The sequence below is a fragment of the Canis lupus genome, chromosome 5 (genome assembly GCF_003254725.2).
Source record: "Canis lupus dingo isolate Sandy chromosome 5, ASM325472v2, whole genome shotgun sequence".
NCBI classification, from domain to species: Eukaryota; Metazoa; Chordata; class Mammalia; order Carnivora; family Canidae; genus Canis; species Canis lupus.
In genome coordinates this window covers 9,062,501-9,079,457 of record NC_064247.1, presented here as the reverse complement: position 1 = coordinate 9,079,457, position 16,957 = coordinate 9,062,501, and the positions used below count along the sequence as shown (strand labels likewise).

Sequence of the window (16,957 nt, the reverse complement as noted above, 5' to 3'; positions counted from 1 at the left end):
GATGTGACATTAATTTGTCATCTTGGATAAGTCACCTGAGCCTCAGAGTTCTTATCCCCAGAAGGGGGGTTAACACCAACTGCACGCAGCCCTCCTACCTTCAGGGCTGCTGTCAGTGCTCACCATGGGAATGGGTAGGAAGGTGCTTTGCAAACTGTAAAGTAACCCAGAAATGCTCATAACCAGTGGATGGTCTCTGGCAAGTTTGTCTCTCCTCTACGGTCTGCATGTCCCTGTTTCCTTTGTGTCCTCTCTCATCCCCTTCCCCCGCACCCCCTCCCCCTCCTTCTTCCCATTCTCTGAGGGGCTGGTGCAGAGTGAAAGGAAAGGTGGCCTTCCTGGGGCCCTAAGAACCAGTTGGGAAGGGGGTTGGCGGCGAGCCTGCGTCACTATGGCAACAGGTCCCCGGCTGCTGGCCCGCCAGGCTGCTGATGCTAATTTTTTCTCCACGTGCCCTGAAGGTTAACCTTGACCTCACCTCCCTCCTGGACAATGAGGATAAGAAGTCCAAGAACAAACGAGGAGTCTTGCCCAAGCACGCCACCAATATAATGCGTTCTTGGCTCTTCCAACATCTCATGGTGAGTGTGTGTGCACTGGGGGTGTGGAGTTGCAGCGTGGGGTACGAATAACCCCCCAGGGTCCAGACTCTGCTGTCACCCCCGGATCTTCAGAGGGTGTGGCCCCACAGAGAGGCTCTCCCAATAGGGATCTCATCTTCCAGAGGCCAAGGCAGATGAGAGGCTTCAGAGGGGCCTAAAGCTGGGAGAGGCTCTCTCCAGTGCTTGCTGCTGCCACGAAAAAGTGTGACGCCAAATGAGGGAATGAGCACTGATTTATTCTGAAGGGAGCACTGGGCAACGTTTCATGAACGGAGTGAGGTTCTGTGGGGCCAGGACTGTGGTTCCTGCGGGCGGCTGTGCATACTCCAGCCCCTCTCCCATGGAAGAAAAGGGTGATCCTCAGCCAGGGCTCTTCTGTATCCCTGGAGTCCTCGCTGCTGGGGTAGCAGCAGATGCGTGGCCCTTTGCTCGGTCCCTCTGATCAGAGCGGCCAGATGAGGCACAGGGCTGGAGCGGTGGCTGCAACCACCAAGTCTGGAGGAGCAGCCCAGGGAGACTTCTCCTTCCTCACGTAACCAGCTCAGCTCTGGTGCGGAACAACTGCCTCCAATGAGCCTCTACGGCCACTTCCATAAAATGGCGATAAAGCCTTGGCTTTAAATGTAATGTCCGTAAAGAGCCTGCTGTGTGCACTCACATGATGGCAGCTGTGTGCTGTGTGCAGTGTTGGTTGCGACAGACAGGACTGTGGTTGAACGTCAGGAATGAGATCAAAGCTATAATCCCCTGGCATCGTTCAAGAGCTGTCCCAATAAATGAAGGCCAATGGCCATGTCTGGGCTGATCCTGTAGGGTGTGCATGCATGCGCATGTATGTGTGCATGTGTGTATGCACACGTGTGTGCACCCAAGGTGGGGAAGTAGATTCTGGAAGCACCAGCAGGCTTCCAACAGTGTATGAGGTCTTGGCCTGGCATGGCGGTACAAAGATAGATGGAAACAAACAGATACCAAGGGACTGTCTTGGCCTGTGAGGAAGAACCAAGAGTGAGGGAAACTCTTCCTGAGGAGGAAGAAATCAAATGGATCATAGGAATTTTTTTTTTTAAAGATTTTTATTTATTTATTCATAGAGACACAGAGAGAGAGAGAGAGGCAGAGACACAGGCAGAGGGAGAAGCAGGCTCCATGCACCGGGAGCCCGACATGGGATTCGATCCCGGGTCTCCAGGATGGCGCCCTGGGCCAAAGACAGGCACGAAACCACTGCGCCACCCAGGGATCCCGGATCATAGGAATTAATCAGTCTGTCAATCAACAACCCTTTATTTGAAATAGGAGTACCTCCAGAAGCCATGGCGCCTGAGCCTGGGCTGTGGTGCTCAGATGTGGGCATCCTAGGGACTCTGGCCTGGAAGCACTAGGCCCACACACCCAGAATTGCTCCATGGTGACCAGTGTGGGGCTGGGCCTCTGCATCTCCCCACACAGGTCCACCCTCCAGCTCTAGGGTCTTGGGGCCCCCTCAGTGCTTTGCTGAGGAAGCACATTTTGAAAGCACCAACTAGAGAACAATCAGGAACCTAGTTTGGAGAGAAGAGACTGGAAGGCCTAGGGTCAAGGTGAGGGGATGAGGTTGGAGAGACTCTGAGATCCTAGTGATGAAGCCAGGGAGCCAGGGCCAGGTCCTTCCTCAGGCCTCTTGGGAGCAGCTCTGACTCAGTGGCAGAAGATGGTGGCAGGGATGTCCAGGCCTCCTGCCTGTTCTGGTTCTCCACACTGTCAAAGAGCCCCAGGGGCCCAGTGAGCTCAGTGTCCAGCTACAGTTCCCAGCCCCACCCATGGGAAGAAGGGCTCTCGGGGAAGGACCTGTTTCTGTGCCCTGGCCTGTCACAGCCAAGATGGCAGCAGCTGGTCCTCTCCCCCCACCCCCAGCCGTGGGTCCGTGGCAATGGTGTGTGACTATAGACTGTGGGTGCGGTGGAAAGCTCATGGGCTCCTGAGGCAGCCAGACCTGAGCTCAGATCTATACTTAACCTCTCACTCTGTAACCTAGACACACTCACACTCAGGAAGCAGCGAAGTTAACGCCAAGACCTCGCACACTGAGGTGCTTCACAGCTGTTAGTCCCTGTCCTTCCTGCCTCCCCAACCCCATGCATTTTTGAAGACTGATGTGAACCCACCTACAGCCTCACTTCTGAAGGAGAGAAAAGGCAAGCGTCGGAGGGGAAGGATGACCAGACCAATTCCCCTGCCCACCAGCCGGGGCGCCCAGGCCAGCACCTTGCACTGACCCCCATCGCCTGTGCGGGGCTCCTGCCTCAGCCACTTCCCACTGTCCCTTCGCATCTCACCCCTGACTTAAGTCTTAGGCTGAGACTCAAGGGTCATCCTATCAGCCCCTCCTGGCTGTGCTCCCCTCTGACCTTGGATTCCAGGTCACATCCCGCCCTCTTGGCCTGTTCCTGCTCAGCGCCCCTCTATAACTTAGTGTCATTTCTTTCCCCTCCATGGCCACTGCCAGCCTGCCTGGGGAAGGCAGAGGAAGGTAGAGGTGAAGAGAGAGGGGGGAGTTGCTGAGCGTACGCAGAAGAGAAGGAAGGGCCCCGATCAGCTCTACAGATGGGCCCGGGAACCCTGGAGAGGGCTTGCTGAAAAGCATGAGTAAGACTTTCTGCCCACACCCTCCCACCCCTGGACCCTCTCCAGCTCAGAGTGCACTCAGTGCGGATACTATTAATAAAGCACTTAACATTGGCAAAGTCCTCCCCCAGCTAATGCCTTCCTCACAGCGACCATCAGGAGAGGACAACGGAGTGACCCGCAGGCCTTTAAAAAAAAAGTTACAACTCAGAACCTGTGGACGAGCCAGGGAAGGGGATGGGGAGAAGTCCAGGCTCTAGGGACACAGCATGGCACAGCTGTCCTCTGCAGGCCCAGGCTGGGCCATGCGTCAGCCCGGCTACCCAGATATCGGTGGGTGCACAGGCGCCCAAACCCTAGCTCAGGAGAGGCTATAAAGACTGGGTGACAGGGCGCAGCGAAAAGAAGGCAGGCCTCGAGGCCAGACAGACGGGTACGAATTGAGGCCCCTGCCACTGGCTGTGCAATCTCCCTGCATCTAAAGAAAAAAGATAATACCCGTTTCCCGTGCTTATCAAAACTAAATGAAATAACACGGATAAAGAGCCAAACCTGGCACATAGTCACATTTAAGAAATGTGAATCCTCTTTGAACTTTCTAGAACAGTGGACTAAGAGCGAGTTCTTGAGACCAAGGCCCACGGTTTGTGAAAATTAGAGGTGGACGCCGGATCTGTTGTTCTGATCTATAAACATCTACTGAAAAAATATATATTTTTTTATATATTTTTACCATCATTTGACCCTAAAAATATTCTGATGAAGACTGTTATTTACGTGTTCTGCGTATGTATGTATGGGTCAAACGTACATGTCTCGTGTCTCTGACTCCTTGTAGATTGCTCCAGAACGGGGATTATACATTATACCTCTTATGTGGGCCCTAAAGATTTGATTCCCAGAGTGTGCACCTTTATAGGATGTTACAGGCGTTGCTCCTGATACAGGGTAAAGGAATTTGGGAAAATCTGAGTTATACAAAGTTTAGCTCAGTTCTTGACTCTTAGTGTGCTAGGGAGGGGCATTGCCAATTCACAAGAGGGGGCATGGTTGGAAGCTTTCCCTAAACATATTTGGTTACTCAAAGCCCCTTCCCCACCCCCCTCGTTTGCACTGTCTCTTTGAGGAACAACTCGGAGATAGTAGCTCTTGGGAAATAGAATTCTGCAGTAACACCGTATCTGCACAAAGTAGCTGTTCGGTTTTAGGGGAAAAGGGTAGAAAAATGCATGAAAAAGGACAGATTTCAATGTGTTGATTGGTTCGTTGGAAAAGTTGGCCCAAGAAAGGCACAGCCATTAGAAAGATACATTTTATTTTAATTTAGAAGATATGCATATATATTGATTTGCTAATGCCTTGATACAGGGCCACGATCTTTTTCTGATGAGACGTTGTCCTTTTACTTGCACAAACCTCTCCCATAATAGAACATCTATAAATTCCGTCTTTATTTAACATGGGATAAGAACTTTGAGGTCTGGGAAGTAATCTGGCCAGGGGATCTTTCTAGATTTTTATTATGTATTCCAACCTCTTACGTTTGTCTCAAGATCCTCACTACAGGGCATTTTTTAAAGAAATCGGAGTCCCCAGTCTCTCCAAAGCATTCCACTTCGTTTTCTTAGCAAGAATAACTTTCTTTTTGCATTCATATTTCATTGGTTCCCAGAATAGTTAAATTGTACATCATCACACTAACACATAAAACTGGCATAAGCCAGTCTGGATACACACGCTGCGGACTTCCTGATAAGCAGATAGAGGGTCTGATGAACCCCCTACACAGTAGCCTATTCATCCCGAGCACCCAGAACGATGTGGACGGCGGTTGTCATGGTCTGCGGAAGAAATGGAGAACATTGTAAATCTACAATCTCGGTTGGTAGGGGTTGCTTATTCAAACTTCTGTAGTAAATACTAGTTTTTCCCGTTGTCTTCTTTCCCTCTGGGAGAAGTTAGTATTCTTTGATTCCTTTTGTCCTGAATCTGAGGCTTCTTGTCATTTCCACTCTCGTGCGGCATGCGGAGCTACCGAAGTGGATTCAGAGGACAGAATGCTCTTGAGATGGAGCTTAAACCCCAGAGCCCTTTTGCTGTCAGGCTGCAGTGAGATTGGGAAGGTTTCTTCCATTAGCTGCTCGCTGTTGTGTCCCTGAAGAATCCAGTGATATTTTCTTGCTATTGCTTTTTGGCTCAAAGAAGCCAAACTCCTGCTGGAAGCAATAACTCCATAGCAAACCCAGGCTGGAGGAGAAAACCCTGCAGAGGGTCCTCTCCACGGGATGGGGAGGGAGAGGCACCGCTCTTCCCTCCCAGCTTCTGCCTCCATCCCCTCTGCTCCGGATCCCAGCACCCCGGGCCGGGCCATGCTGCTCATTCCCACCCGAAGTATGACTGTTCTCTGCACTTTTGCCACAAAAGCACAGGAGCAACATTCTAGAATATTCTCTGCATGTGGGGAGATCCCAGAGAGGAAACCAGTCCCCAGCTGGCCCCGCCGCACATCAAAGCAGCGGCTCCTTCACTGCGCAGGCCAGATCCAGGCTAAGCGTCTTCCAGCATCATCTCCTTTAATCCACCCGGCCAGCACAGGAGCTGGGTACTACTATAATCTTCTTTGTGCCGGTAGCAAAAGTAGACTCGAAGAAGGGAACACGCTCCCCAACATCTCGTGGGATTTGAACTCAGGTCTGTGGTACCTCGAGGCTCTAATTCCTCACCCACTGGGGTTACACTGCCTCTGCATTGACCCAAGACACCAGAGCATCTCTCGGCTCCCACTCAAAGTCTAGGTGAAGCAAAGGGGAACCTTGGCTGTCAGCGGAGGCTCTCAGTGGAGACCCAGAGCCCTGTCCTGGCGGGGAGACGGGGGGCAGGAGATTTATATGCCAGCCCTAGTTTCCAGATACAATGAGGCCGCCTCACCATCCCTTCCTTCCCTCTCCCTTCTCCATCCATCACACTGACACCGCTCGTGTGGCATCTGGCCAGGGTCACAGCGTGGACTATGCCTGCTGCCATCCCGTCCCACCCTATGGTCGAGAGGGCTGCCCTTCCACGCGGCCACTCGATGGCCGAGGGCCTGGCTCCAGGGCCGTCCCGTGAACTCTATGCGGCTGTCACAAAATGCACCCGGGGCCTTCTCTGTATGACTTTTTTTTAATTGAATTATAATTCACATACCAACATTCACCCTTTATAAGTAAAGTCAGAGATTTTTAGTATATTGAGACTTGCGCAATCATCACCATTGAATTTCAGAGTATTTTCATCACTGGAAGAAGTTCTGTACCCGTTAGCTATTGCTCCCCAGCCCCTAGAAACCAGTCATCTACTTCGGGTCTTTATGGATTTGCTGATTTTGGATCTTTCCCGTGAATAGGTTTATCATACTCGGTCTTCTGTGACTGGCTTCTTTGACTTCTGTTTCCAAGGTTCATCCGTGTTGTAACCCGCATGAGTGCTTCCTTCTGCTTTATGGCTGAACAGAATTCCACTGCATGGACAGACCACATTTTGTTTATCTGCTCATTAGCTGATGGACGTTTGGGTTGTTTCCACTTTTTGGCTTCTGAGTAATGCTCCTATGAACATTCTGGTACTCCACGTGATGTGAGCGTGGCCTTATCTTAGCGAGTCTTTGTCAGATTCCCAGCTATTCTCACCCACAGCCCCAGAGCCTCACATGCCGGGCTCAGCCCTGCCGGGGGAAACAGGCTGCCACATACCCGGGTACGGCGTGTGCCCTGAGCGTGGCTCCTGGCCAAGGAGGGCATGTGGACGTGAAAGCCAGCTGGTTGCCTCTGTGCCTTGGTGTTATCTCCAGTTACTCAACAAACATTCTTTGTGTGTCTTGCCACCTTCCCCATGCCTAACATGGTACTAAAGCCCCGAGGAATATGCATCTGTCTCCGTCAGAGACCCACTGAGAGGATCCACCTAGAACTGACTTAGGAACGGTGGTGTCTCTTACCCACAGAAAGAGTGTGGCCTGTGGAACGGGCATGATACGGGAGGCAAGCTCCGGATTCGAGTGTCATGTCCTTTCTTACCTAGCCAGGAGGCCGGGGGCAGGCTGCCTGACCTCATCAGGTCTCAGTCTCCTCTGCTTTAAAATGGGAATCATGAGACCCAGCTCACAGTGTTGTTGTGAGGATGGAATAAGATGTGTGTGAAAGTACTTTGTCCCGATACAGACACAGCTACTGTTGCAGATGCCTCCCATCTCACTCCGGGAGTCCCCATAATCTGTCCTGTCTCACAAGAAGCTGAGAGAAATCTTGACACTTCTAGGGAATCTGTGGGGAAGAGCAAGAAAAGTTGAAAAGCAAAAAAACAGCTCAGAGAGACTTAGAGAGACCATTTTTGTTCCGGAATATCTTGTCTGCTACTTTTTCCTTTAACTTTGCCACACAATCTGAAATTCCACTCATCAGAGATCCACTTACAAGTCTCCAATCCCTGTCAAAAACAGATGCCAATGGAGAGGCCAGGATGCCATCATTCATTCACAGCTTAGTATGAATTAGTTCCAAAGCTTGCTTTTTTACTCCCACTCAGCTAAGATCAGCTTCATGGGAAGAGTGCCAGTGCTTGTTAGCAGTAGCAAATGAAGATTAGAATATTTTTTAACACAGCACTTTGAGGAGGCAAACCAGAATGGGGCGCCAGAGGAAAGGTTTCTAGCAATTGTTCTTAACCTCTTTGAGACCACCCCTCGCCCCCAACCCCCCAGACCTCTTGAGAATCTGATGAGTTTTATCTACCTCATCATGAATATAGTTTCAGGAGATTTGACCCTGAAGTCCTAGCAGCCAGAGGCTTCAGATTGGGAAGGCTGACTGCAGAGTCACATGAGGGCCCCGGGGCTTTGAGAAGAGGTACTGAGAAGTGCCAACAGGGCCCAGGAAAAGAAAAAAAGACGGAGTCTGTGCTCACCTATCTCAGAATTTACTCTGGTCTAGTCCACTCCCTGAAAATAGAACAAGATCTCTTGTTTGTCCATGAGTCCTGGGGGCTTCCTTCCACCAGAACACAGATCTCTAACTAAATCAGCCTTTGAGGCTAGCCTGGAAACCTAGCTAATTAAAAAAAAAAAAAAAAAAAAAGAATATCACTGTTTCTATGGGAAACAGTGATCTAAGTTCCAAATACAGTATCTATCCCCTAACACCTAAGTTTTGGGTAATGAGACATGATTTCAGCACTCAAGGGACTGATCATTTAATTAGGGAAACAAATTAGACACATAAACCATGAGTGGTCAACCCATGATATAATCAGGTACTAGCATGCACATGCTCACACATACACACACACTCAAGGGGTTCAAGAATGGAGGAATCCATGTAGATGAGAGGAGTTTGACCATCTGTGCTGGTCAGACACATCCAGATTAGCATGTCCAGAACTGGCCATCACATTTCAAAAGGTCCTTTGACAAGTTGTGTCCAGAGAAGAGCAGCTGGGATGGGGAAATGTCTGTTCAAACGACCCTTAACAGGAAACATGTCACATCATGAATGGTTAAGGGGACTGGGGATGTTCGGTCCATAGAAAAGATTTGTTCCTTTAGGACCAGCACGGTATAGTATAAGGAACAAGGGTTTTGGAGGCAGACAGACCTGAGACTGATTCGAGCTCCATTTTTGTAGTTGCGATATGACCTTGAACGGGTCAACTAGCACCTCTTGATGCTCATTACCTCTTCATAGAGTAGAGATAATGATACCCACCTATGGCGAAGATGATCAATAATATGCTAAAAAGCGCAGCGCCTGACAGATGGTCTAGCCCAGAGGTGGAGTGGATGTGGTTAAAGATACAGGGGGTGTGAGTCTGGGCTCCGCCACTCACTGCATGTATAACCTGGAGCCAGTTTTTTTAACCCCTCTGGACTCGGTTTTCTCAGGCGTAAAATGTGAATAATGATGCCTATTTCATAGGTACCTGGAAAATTCAATGAGAATACATGTCAGGTATTTTGACCGCATACTCTGTGAACATTGTAAGTATTCAAAGTTAGCCAAAAACTGTAGGCATCCAGTAAGTGGTGGTAACTCTTGTTATGCAGGAAGAGGCAGTGCAGTAGGCTTCTGTGTGATTTCAGAGAACAGTCTAGGCTCTCTGGCTGGATGTCTCTCAAGACAGAAGACTTGAGCTCAATAGAAAGACTCTCCCAACCATCAGAGCAAAGGGTTGCACACTGCACACTGGCACTGCAGGGCCACGTTCCCCCGCCTTCTTCAGGATGGTCCACACAGGAAATGGTAGGAAAACAACTACACCACTTACAGTTGGAGACCAGCTAGGGCATTCCCGCCAGCCCAGACCCCGCCGAGCCACACCAGCTCTATCTCTGCACACCTGTAACTTGTTTGGGTGCATCGCTGAAAGTGCTGGTACCAAGGACTCCTGCCCAGTGGGAGAGGAGACTTCAAGGGCTCTTGCATGACTGAGCTATCGCTTTTAACAAGTCCTGCATGTAATGCTGATGAACAAAGTTAGGGTCTAGTGGAAGAGATGAGATTTGGGCCAGACCTGGAAGGGTGGCTAGGATTTAGAATGGAGTAGGGAGGGAAGCAGGAGTTGTCTGGATGAGAATTCTCTCCCGATTGACCATCACTGCCCCTGTCTGGGCTGTGATTGTTGCAGACCAAGGAAACTGACCCCTCCTCCTAGTGTTTTGAGCATTAACTCCTGCTCTCCCCTTTACTTGCCACATCCCCACACCATCCAGAGCCCAGGGAACTCTGTGGCTCCTTGTCATGCCATAACTGTTGTCTGTCCCATGCTGCTCAGGCATCTGTACCTGTAGAACTCCGGGGGAAGGTACACCAGGAGCGGGAAGTGAGGCTGACTGTGTCTTGGTTGCATTTATCTTTCTGTGCCAGAGAAATATTAGGTCTTGGATTCCTGCCTATGATATGAAACTATTTTCTCCCACCTAGCTTTCACTATAGGGACATGGGGAGAGCAGACCCCTGGAAGCTGCCCTCAACTCCCCAGGACAGATGGAGAGTGGTGGAAGCATGCCCTAGGACACCCATAGTCCCAGGGTGTGAGCCACACTGGCTGCTTCAGCAGCAGTGAGTCCCAGGGATAGAGGCAAGTTCGGTGGTCTCCAGCAAAGACAGGGACTTATTGACAATTGACTGGTCAGTGGCAGGGTTGGTTGGAGCTGATCCCAGAAGACAGGAGGTGTGGGAGGCACGGCTTGCACTGAGCCCCAGGACGCTCCATGGGAGCCTGCAGCTCTCAAAGATCCCACCCAAAAAAATGGCCAGGGGAGATTTACAGCCTCACAGCATCCCCCGAGAAGCCTGAGATCCAGGTTAGGGGAAAACACCCCATCATATGTGCACAGGGGCTGGAGCAGTCCCAGATTCCAGGAAATAAAACCATTTGAACAAAGGAGCACATCTCTCCATGCACGGAAGGAGCTGCTGGGGGCTCTTGCCATCTGTCAGAAAAACAACCTGTGGCTTTCATAGAGATCGAGCCACATGTGCCAAGCAGCAGATTTATTTTATTTGTTATTTATTTATTTAAGAAACACAGAGTGCCAGGCACTGTTCTAAGCACCTTTCAAATATTAACTCATTTAATCCTCTTTGCCACCTCAGAGGTAGGTGGGATTATTTTCCCCATTTTACAGAAGACGAACCCAAGTAACAAGCTCAAGGCCTTGAGCTGGTGAGAGACCAGTGTTCAAAGCCAGACAGTCTGGCTCTAGAGTTCATGTTCTTACCCGAGTCTTACTGTGCTACCCCGAAGACTCCTTCAGAAAGCTGGCCAGTATGCCTCTATAGACCCTAAGTACTCCAATCTCCTCCCCACAAACATGCATGGAACAACCCACCCTTTTAGGAAGTAGGGTGGCTTGATTATAGGGAGTATTCCTGGGGAGTCTGGCTCACTGATGCTCCCCACCCTCTCCCACTCCTCTTCACTCACAAAGACACCTGGGGAATGGTGACAACCACCACTTAACCCCTTCGGTTCCTATGATCATCCACTCCACGGACACATGCTGAACACCTACCATGTGTCAGGCATTTTCTTTGGCACTGATGAGGTGGGGGTAGAAAGAAAGGTGGGAGCCTCATTTCCTCAAAAACATTCTGTACATCTGGTTGGAGTGAAAGACAATTCCACAAATCATCCAGGTAGTGTGTGGAACCCGGGATAGGGTAAGCGTTCGAACTCAGAGGAGAGGTGCCCCCGTGGCCATGAGGCACTGGGGCCAAGTGAGGAAGGACCAGTCTTGCTGCAGCATGAAGGATGGATTGAAAGAGAAACCAGAGGGAGGGAAAACAGGTCCAGGATTGCAGGAGGGTGAAGAACCAGAAGGCGGCAGATTTTTTATGAGAGAAAACTGTAAAGCAATGAAAATGAATAGCTACAGTTACACAGAACTACGGAAGAGGAATCTCACAATTGTACTGTGGAGTGAAATCCTGCCTGCTAGCAGATTCCATTTATAGAGGATCCAAACACCAGGCGGAAGTAAACCATGATGTTTAAGGATGTAACATACATAGGAAAACTATAAAGAAAAGCAAGAAAGTACTGTAAAAATCCAGTTATCTCCAGGGAGGAAATCTTTGAAGGTGGTGATTGGGAAAGTACACAAGGGGAACTTTTGGGTGCTGATAATACCCTATTTTTTTTGCCTGGGTGGCGGTCCCACTGGTGTTGGTGATAATACATAAAGCTCTACATTTTAGTTCTTTGCGCCTTTCTGTGTGGGTACAATTATAAGGGGAGGGGAGTCTAAAGGAGAGATAGAAGAATGGAAAGTCTGCACAAGGCGCATTACAGTAAGAAAGAGGAGTTCCTGGGCTTCTCTCCTCTCTAAAAGGTTCATTTTTTTCCACTGAGCATCTCTGAAATCAGTGTGCACCCTCCCATTGACGGCATCTCAGGTGTGATGACAATGTGGTTGTTTTGGGGCCCCTCACCATCCCAACAGCCTCCCTTGGGCTAGCGTCTGCCCCTAGAGCAAGGCTGTGCCCACGGAGTTGGAGCTGCCCCAGGGTACATGCCCACAGTTGGTCAGGAGTGAGAAGGGAAGAGGGCTGGCACCTCTGCCAGTGCAATGCTTGGTCTCGGCGGGAAAGTGAGGAAGGAAAACTGGCTCCAAGCCCTGCTTCACTAGTAGCACCAGGCCACTGACACCAGCGGGCTGCTGCTTCCCCTGTGCTACCTCCCTTGGTGACTGGCTGGCCTCGTGCTTAGCTGCCTGGGCCAAGACAGTGTTCGGGTGAAAGAAGTGTGGCCAGGGACCCATGAACCAGCCCTGGCCATACTTCTTTCAGACCAAGAACCCCATGTGGGACTCACCCTTCACCCGAAGGTGCCTTCAGCCTCCATTTAGGGCAGATGACACCTGAGTGAGGAGGTCATAAAGCAAGGTGTCAGAAAGAGGCAGGGAAGAGGTTAGGTCAGATTTCAGAGGAACTTCCTATGGCAGCTGGGGCACCATGAAACACCTACTCGGTGTCAACGCTGCCCTGCCCTTCTCTGGAGACTGAACAGTTGGCAATGTGATGTCTGGGAGGCTTTGCTACATTGCACAGAGTGAGTCCATGAAGCCTACGTGCTTTACCCACAGTATCTCACTAAACCAGCCCCCAAGTCCAAGAGGTTCGCACTGTTCTGTTATTTCCATTTTAAGCTAAGGAAACTAAAGATGGAAGATGTAAAACAACAAATCTCCAAGCTCACATAGCCAGTAAGGGGGGCAGTGGGGGGGGGGGTGGAGTGCAGGACTTGACCTCTCCAAAGGTCCAAAGGCTGCGCTCTTGACCATTAGGCGGCTCTGCCTACTTGTGTGAGGCTCCGTGGCTGCCCTGAGAAAGATCTGTCATTTTCTGGCCCATTCTGTATCCCTTTTTCAAGGAAGGATTACCTACTTCCAGAAAGCTGCTGCCTGCTTCCCTCCCAACTCCCGAGGAGTTCTTCCAAATAATGACCAGAGAGTAGCTAGTACGGTTTGATGGCTTACCACGATCTCTTTTGACTCCTCTTCCCGTCCTTGGCCCCGAGCCTTTCCAATTGTGCTAAAAGTAGCACTGAGCAAATCGAGGTCTGTCCAGGAGCCAGGACTATTTTGACTCTGTCCTCAGGAATCATCTGGTCTGAGGCGTGTACAAGCTGGACTGCTCCTATGAGCACTCAGATGTGGTGCCAGGAATGTTCTGGCCGACACACCTGTCCCTAGAGCTGGGCCAAAGCTGCCACTCACCCCGTGGCCTCCACCACGTGCCTCCTGAGATACTGCTTCCAGGCGGGATGGGTGGTGGCATTTGCACTGTTGGGAGGATAAGAGGCTTCTCTCTCTCTCTCTCTCTCTCTCTCTCTCTCTCTCTCTCTCTCTCCCCATAAGAGAACAACCAGCCAGTTCAGTGACACTGCCTCTCACCCTCTCCATTCAATGGGAGCATATCAACCTGTGGATTTATGACATCCACTCAGAATGTGGGCTTGGACACAGCACACATTATCCCTCCATGGGAGGCTGAAGGATGTCCTTCCTTCCCTGGAGGTCTTTAAGAGTGGAAGAGATTTGCATCTGACTGGCTTCAATGTAAGTCTTGGTGCAAGGCTCCTGCCTGGAACGCCCATCCTCTCCTTTGCTAGGATGGCTTGGCCAGTCTTCAAAGTCCAGCTGAAGTCCCACCTTGCTAGGGAAGTCCTCCCTGACCAGTCCAGCCCACCCTTCTCTTACTGCCCGGTGCCCACACTCCCCGCTTGTAGAGGCGTTTTTTCCCTTTTGTCTGTAGCCTTTCTGGCTCTGAGCTGTGAGCGGCGACAGCCAGGTGTCCTTCACTCGCCAGCAGCCAGGGGGCAGCAGCCTCCCCTCACCTGTGGGCGGATGGGCCGCACAGCGGACAGGGACAGCCTCTCTGCTCAGGAAACAAGTTGGCCATCTCCTCCTTGTGTTGGCTCGCTCGTGTGTTCCACACACAGACACTGAACACCGCCCCTGCCTGGGCTGGACCCTGGAGATACAGTGTCGGATAAGACCCAGGTCCTGCCTGAAAGCAAGTCCCAGTCTCCTAGGGAGACCTCCCACCATATAACGGGCTAAATGCAGTTACTCAAACATTAGCCATCACTAACTCTGCCCCAGCAAGTTGGGAAATGCCTCACAGGGGATCTGATCTGTGACACGTCTCCCCAGAAGCTCAGAAATACACACAGTGGAAAAGTGGGAGAAAGAGCATTACAGTAGAGGGAACAGCAGGTGCAAGGACCAGGAGGCACAAAAGAGCCTAGTGCAGCCTGGCAAGGGCAGAAAGTTGCCATATTTTTGCTGTGTTCTCAGACCGAGTGTCCAAGGACAGGGAGGCTGCTTGGCTCCCTCTCATGGCTAGAGAAATTGGAATGCTGTGGGGCAGGAAAATAGGGCTTGGACCCCAGCCCTGCCCCAGAAGGTGTGAGAAACCTGGAGCCCCTCCTCCTCTGCGCCCTGGGGCAGCCAGCCTTCCTTTGTTCCTTCCCTGTTAGGATGAAATTGGCTCCTGTGACAGGGATGTGTTTTCCTGCTTGTTAGAATCTTAATATTGGGTGAATCACAAGGCCCAGCTACCCTGGCATGGTGGTCAGGGTCAGAAGTACGAATCTGAACAGCACATGATCCTGACTGCTGCAGGCAACTGCAGAGGTTGCTGCCTTTGTCACTGATAATGAGAGCACTTCCAAGGCTGTTGCTCTCACACTCATTCCTTAGACAGCCTTAAGCGCCTTGCTCACATCATCCCGTAATAATAGTATGAAAAGCCACCTCCTATTGAGCACTTTATGAGCATAATTTCATTTAACCACTAGGCGACTTTATGGTGTAGGGCTAAGGGACATGCCTGAATCCGAGTCCCACTCTCTGGGCCTAAGCAGCACTTTCTAATGGCACCTCCGTTATGAGAAATGACCCTGGCTAGAGGAGGCTGGACAGCTTGGCCCTGTGCCCTAAGAACCCCTAGATCCCACCTCCCCACTTCAAGGGCAAGGCTCTCACCTATTCAGACACTCATGACACCTTTACTGCATGCCTACTGGGTGCAAGGTGTGGTAGTGTGGGGACCTTTCCAGGAAAGACTTTACAAAGACATGTAGACCCAGTTACCATGTGGCTCACCATGTGGCTCACCACCCAGTTGGACCCAGAAGGACTCCTATTCCACCCCCACCCAAAACTTTCCCATTCTAATGTGACCTGTGCAGCCTTCCCAACGCCCTGGCCAACCCATTTCTCCTAACCTTCTATAGGGCCCATTACCCAAACCACCCAACCTTTGCTTTGTTTCTGCTTTCTTTCACTTGGGAGTCATTTGCATGTCATTTGCATGTGGAAGGCACTGGGGATACATTAATAAGACGAATTAATAAGACATGGTCTCTGCCCTCATGAAGCACAGTCTAAGAGAGAGGGAGACAAACATGTCATCAGTGCAATGACTGAAATGCCCTGGGACACCACTTCCTCACTCACTGCCACAAAGACATGGACTCAGTCTTACAAAGTGGCAGCATGAAGCAAGGGGAGGGAGATGGGACCAAAATGGAAAGAAGCTGGTGCCACCACCTGGGGGACACTGGAGAAGTCACTTGTTTCCTTCATCTGTAAAGTGGGACTAACAACACTTAACCTGCCTATCTCATAAAATGTTAGTGATAGGCTTTGTTAAATGAGATTAAGCGCAGGACAACATTTCACGGGTTACCAAGTATTGTTTATCTTCTGCCTCCTGGGAGGCCTGCATAAATCTGGGCACGGAGTAGATATTCAGTACATTTCAGTCAATTTAGATTGAATTGGTTCATATACCCCGTTTACCACCTTCTGTTAGGTCTGTGGACTTTTGAGGTCATTGTCAACCTAATACTAATAATGCTGACCTGCCTGCTGGGGGTTGGCTGTGAGGACCAAGTCAGGATGTGAAAGTGCCTTGGAAGCTCTCAACATGGAACCGTACTGACTCCTGGGAAACCAGTTGGGTCCCCCATCCTGGGGGGGACTGTGCTGAGGGCCGGGTGGCCCTGAATGTGGGAGCCTCAGACATGGGGCAGCCTCCCCCAAGCCCAGTCCCATTGCTTTTGGGAAACAAACATCATACTCTCCCCAACTTAGGCTCCGAACCGCTGGGCTGCCTGGGCCAGGACAGTGCTGTGTTGTGTCTAAGGGGACCGGGCCACCGTGTGCCCACCCCGCATTAGCCCTTCCCGTCTCATTTCAGCACCCCTACCCCACGGAGGATGAGAAGAGGCAGATCGCAGCCCAGACAAACCTCACCCTCCTGCAAGTAAATAACTGGTGAGTTCTCGCCCGCCCAAAGGCTCTCGGATCCAGGGGCCACCTGCCTGGCGAGGGACTGCGTAGGGGGAAGAGAGACAGCCCAGCCGGTCCGGCCCATTCCCTGGGCAGTCTTCCCCTTGGGCTCCAAGCAGAATCAACCCCAAACCACCAGCAACCCAACGGCCTAGAGCTTCATCTGCAGCTTCTCAGCGCCCTCTGCTGGGAGATGGTTCCGGAACAGCGCTGGAGGCCTGTGCGGAAAGCCCAGCCCCGCCTGCACCGCAGACGCGCACGGAGCGCAGGCCTTGGAGCCTGCAGGAGCCGCCACCTCTGCGAACTGAAAAACTACAACATTCTGCAAAGCTGGGGTGGGAAGGCGGAGGGAGAGTTGGCTGTTCTGACTTCGCAGGATCTGTTCCCCTTCTCTGTGTCTGGCTGGGCTGTC

At 51.1% G+C, this 16,957-nt stretch overlaps 1 protein-coding gene across 20 annotated transcripts in view; it reads left to right on the top strand.

The window, feature by feature from the left end:
- The window catches only part of PKNOX2 (PBX/knotted 1 homeobox 2), a 309,171-nt gene that overhangs the window by 288,396 nt on the left and 3,818 nt on the right, over positions 1–16,957 (top strand). For 19 of the 20 annotated variants that reach the window (XM_049109791.1, XM_049109793.1, XM_035715754.2 and 16 more), the window contains 2 exons: positions 462–581; positions 16,454–16,530. In XM_049109791.1, the coding sequence (XP_048965748.1) occupies positions 462–581; positions 16,454–16,530 (197 nt within the window). The remainder of the gene's footprint in view (positions 1–461; positions 582–16,453; positions 16,531–16,957) is intronic. The other variant, XM_049109798.1, reaches the window with a different exon arrangement.